The sequence below is a fragment of the Quercus suber genome, unplaced genomic scaffold, assembly GCF_002906115.3.
Source record: "Quercus suber isolate HL8 unplaced genomic scaffold, Cork oak 2.0 scaffold_39, whole genome shotgun sequence".
NCBI lineage: Eukaryota > Viridiplantae > Streptophyta > Magnoliopsida > Fagales > Fagaceae > Quercus > Quercus suber.
Window position 1 is genome coordinate 1268781 of NW_027069504.1, and position 4503 is coordinate 1273283.

At 36.3% G+C, this 4503-nt stretch overlaps 1 protein-coding gene across 1 annotated transcript; it reads right to left on the reverse strand.

Moving 5' to 3' along the window:
- Window positions 1-792, reverse strand: LOC111999289 (uncharacterized). Its single transcript, XM_024031420.1, has 2 exons — window positions 198-792; window positions 1-65 (listed from the first exon to the last, which is right to left on the reverse strand). The coding sequence occupies exons 1-2, from the start codon at window positions 790-792 to the stop codon at window positions 1-3; spliced, it is 660 nt and encodes a 219-aa protein (XP_023887188.1).
- Between the last annotated feature and the right edge of the window lie 3711 nt (window positions 793-4503).

The following is a 4503-nucleotide window of genomic DNA, read 5'->3' on the forward strand; positions in this document are numbered from 1 at the left end:
TCACGTAACATCCCAATAGGCAGGGATCTGTGATGACACAGTCTCCTCCTCAGATATAACTCCCTCTGAGAATGGTTTTAACCTTTGTCCATTTATTTTCAAAATCCTACCATCTCTAGGGTCCTCAACTACTACAGCTCCATGGTTAAACACTTCCCTTACAATGAAAGGGCCATCTCACCTAGGTTTAAACTTACCTGGGCCTAAATATGCATATTTAAGACCACCGGGCAGCAGCTTAAACTCTAGCAGTGGTGCCTCTTGACTTGAATGCATGAGCTTTTTTTCATTTTCTAGTAGCTCCTCAAAGCAAGGCTTCCATCCTTTATTAATTGCCATCATCTGTTGTTCTTCCAAAACCTCAAACTCTTCTTGAACCACCGCCCCAATGAGGTTCACATAAGCACAGTCATCATCCTCATGTGGTTGTTTAGCCACATGAAATATGTTTAGCTCCAAAGTCATGGAACCAAAAGTGAGTTGCATCCTTCCATTCCTGCAATTAATTAAAGCATTAGTTGTGGCAAGAAAAGGTCTACCCAAAATAATAGGAGTATGAACACTAGGATGTAAAACAAATTGGTAATCTAGAACAATAAAATCAACTGGATAATAAAATTGCTCAATTTTCACCAACACATCCTCAACAATCCCTTTTGACTCTCTTACAGAGCGATCAACCAACTGTAAAGTTATTGAAGTAGGTTTTAACTCACCAAGTCCAAGTTTTTGATATACACTGAAAGGGATCAAATTAACACTTGCCCCAAGATCTAGCAATGCATGCTCCATGATGTAATCTCCAATAGTACAAGAGATCGTAGGACAACCTGGATCCTTATACTTTTGTGGGGTCTTATGTTGGATAACTACACTTACCTGTTCTGTTAGGAATGCGGTCTTCTTCACATGATGCTTTCTCTTGATGGTGCATAGGTTCTTAATTACCTTAGCATATACAGGCACTTACTTGATAACATGCAATAATGGCAAATTTATCTTGACTTGATGCAAATGCTCTAATATCTCAGATGTGGTGTCCAATTTCTTAGGTAATTTTAAGGCTTGTGGAAATAGTGGAGGGTTGGGCATTTTTCAATGTCATCAAACCTAAGTGACTCAATTTCATCCTTCTCTTTTTCAACTGGGGTCTCCTTAGATTTCTTAGTTACTAAAGGAGAAATTTTATCAATCTTTTTACCACTCCTTAAAATGGTCACAACTTTAACTTCCTCATATTTATCCTTAGAGCCAATTTTTAGATTTTGATTGATGGAATTAGGTTGAGTTTGGGAAGGAAACTTCCCTCTCTCTATCCCACTCAATGAATTTGTAAGCCTAGTTATATGACTCTTGGTCTCTCTAACCTCTTCATCTAGCCTAGTGAGCATGGATTCAAACTTTTGATTTTGCTCACTTTGCCTTTGAATGAAAGTACTAAGTGCATCCTCCAAGGAAGTTCTAGATGATGATGATGCATGTGGTGAATTAAAATTCCTTGGAGCATGAGGATTTAACACATTGTCACTCTTATAATTCAAATACGGATAGTTTCGCATATTTGGGTTATAATTGTTAGAATATGAAGAATTATTTGGCCAATATGAATTAAATGCATGTACTTGTTCTTCTGGCACATTCAAGAATGATGAAAGTGATGCACATTCATTTGTAGCATGGTTTATCTCATGACAGATTTTACACACCTCCACTGGGTCCTCTCTAAAGGTAACACTAACACTCCTACTTCCTTTCATTTTGAGTGCTTCAATTTCTTTAGTTAACATGCTGATTTTTGCACTCATGTTATTATCTTCCCTCAACTTGAAAACACTTCCACTAGAAGTGGTAGTGTTAGTTCTAGTCCTATCAGTGGAGTCCAAAGGGCTAGGTCCAGTCCATGTGTTAGAGTTTTCAGCTATCTCATAAGATAATCCATTGCACTTTGGGTTCTTTTTGTAAAAAGTCCCCTCCGCATGAGAGTTGAACAAACTGTCGGTCCCTAGGTGCAAGTCCCTCATAAGAATAGCTAACCAACCTCCAATCTTCATACCCATGAGTTGGGCAGAAATTGAAAAGATCTTTGTACCTTTCCCAAGCTTGGTATAAGGTCTCATTTTCTCCTTGGACAAAACTAGCTATCCTTCTTTTTACTTGGTGGACTTTGTGGGGAGGAAAATTTTTCTTAAAAAACTCTTTAGCCATCTCCCCCCAACTACCTATAGACCTAGCTTTCAAGGTGTAAAGCCAACTTCTTGCCTTATCCTTAAGAGAAAAAGGAAAGAAACGTAACTTAGCAGTCTCAATAACATTTTGTATATAGAAATTACTAATTACCTCTTCAAAAGCTCTAACATGGACATAAGGATTTTCATTTTCTTGTCCCCTAAAGTCAAGAAGTATTGCTAATAAACCTTGTTTCAGTTCTACATGTGGTGCATTCGGTGGAAACATGATGCATGAAGGAACAGAATTTTGTGTGGGATGCAACAATTCATACATAGTTCTTCTATTCTCCTCATGATTATTACATGTTTCATCACCCATGATTGATGAAGAAGGTGAAGGCAAAGGTGTGTCAAAAAGATTACCAAAGTTTCAAAATTTTCTAATCTGCCTCTCTTGTTTCTAACCCAAATGTTCATGCAACAATGAATGCCAATCAAATAAAATAAATTAAAAACAAATAGAAAAATAATAACAAAAAAAAGGGAAAAAAAATGGAACGAAGTTACCAATAGAAGAATTTCCACCGGTTGTGCTTTGCTCCCAAAAATTGCCTTTGAACACGCAACAACTCCTCAGCAACGGCGCCAAAATTGCTTGCTCACTTCCAAGTACAGGAGATCGTAGCAATATAATTCTCGGAGTACCGAGGTTAAACCACAAGGAGCACGGTAAATTCAAAGACAATATAATTAAATAACAATTTAGGTGAAGAAGAAAAATACTTTTGCTTGGTGATTATTAACAAGAATAATAATAAAAACCGATTTAAATCAATAATGTAAATACTAGGGCATCGGGGTGTTTCCTTATATCGATATGAAATTCTTTGTGATCTAAGAAAATATCTATTTCATAATTGATTGTTCTTATACAATTAAAAACTTATGATTCGGTTGAACTGAGACAATTCAAGAACGCATGATAACCTCGATTAATAATGTAGTTAGAAAAGTTTTTAGAAAAACCCATTCACTTTAAAACCTGATTTCTATTTGAAACTATTAGAAATTCCTCTAAACAATAAGAAAAACATGATTGAACTTATTGAAAGCATGGAAGAACTAATACATCAAAAGAAATCTAATTGAACAATCAAATATGTCATTGATAAAATCTTAAAAAGAATCACATTGAATATTCATACCGCATAGAAGAAACATACCCCTAGGCCTAGCAAAGAGTTTAGGCTGCCATTAGAGAAAGGAAAATACAAGTTTTTCTCTACCAAAATTCGTTCTCACAACCTCCCTCCTAAAACCCTAATGTCCAAGTCTCTAAAGAAAATAAAACTTATACTATTTTAATTTCCATCCAGGTTTACAACAGTAACTTGTGAGTTAATTTCTGCCTTCAAAAATTGAGAATTTCAAAAAACTCAAAATTGAAAAGTTGTAGATATTTAAGTTACAGTTCCACCTCATCCAGCTTTGTGTCAATTGGATTTTTGAGGAGAGAGATACGCCCAAAATACTGATCAGTGCTTAAATCAGATTTTTCCTTTTCAGATTCTGCCTCTTTGATTTCTTTCCTTATTTGAAGCTTCCAATCATGTTAGATGATCCAAGCACTCCAGCTGCACCTTCTTAGACATTTAAGCATGGTCCTTTAGCTCTACTTTAATTTTAGTTTGGCCTCCATTCTCTCACAAATTCCTGTAAACTCATCTTTCTCACATGATTTCTTGAAAGTAGAAAATTACACAAAATGAATGGCATTTTATTCAAGAAATTATGTAAAGATAAATAATAGGGACTAATATATGCAAATCATGGCTTAATTATACAAATTAAGCATAATAATAAAGAGATAGCGCCCACATAAATATATAACAAGTACACATTTTAAGGCGTTATCACACCCGTTATAGCAATTACAAGATGACTGAGGAGAGCAAGGGGGTGTTTCTGCTGAGGAAATGATGAAGGTAAAGGTACTTCCGGATATCAATAAATGCTTCCATATAGGGAAAAGCATGGACGAACAGGAAAAAGTAGAAACGTTACTACTCCTAATACAGATTGTGGATGTGTTTGCATGGAGTCCGTATGAAGTGCTCGGGGTGGATCCCGGGTTGATTGTCTATAAACTTAGAGTTGACCCATCGTTCCCTCCTAAGAAGCAGAAGTCGAAGAGATCGACCTGGGAGCACACTGAGGCGATGAAAGCGGAAGTCCAAAAGTTGAAGGATGTTGAGGCGATAAGGGAAATTTTCTTCCCGAATTGGTTGACAAATACCGAGGTGGTGAAGAAGAAGAATGGCAAGTGAAGGGTTTG

Coding starts and splice junctions, on each gene's coding strand:
- LOC111999289 (XM_024031420.1), bottom strand. CDS start 792: ATGGAGCATGCATTGCTAGATCTTGGGGCAAGTGTTAATTTGATCCCT. Junction 66..197: donor ATATGCATATTTAGGCCCAG/GTAAGTTTAAAC, acceptor AACCATTCTCAG/AGGGAGTTATATCTGAGGAG.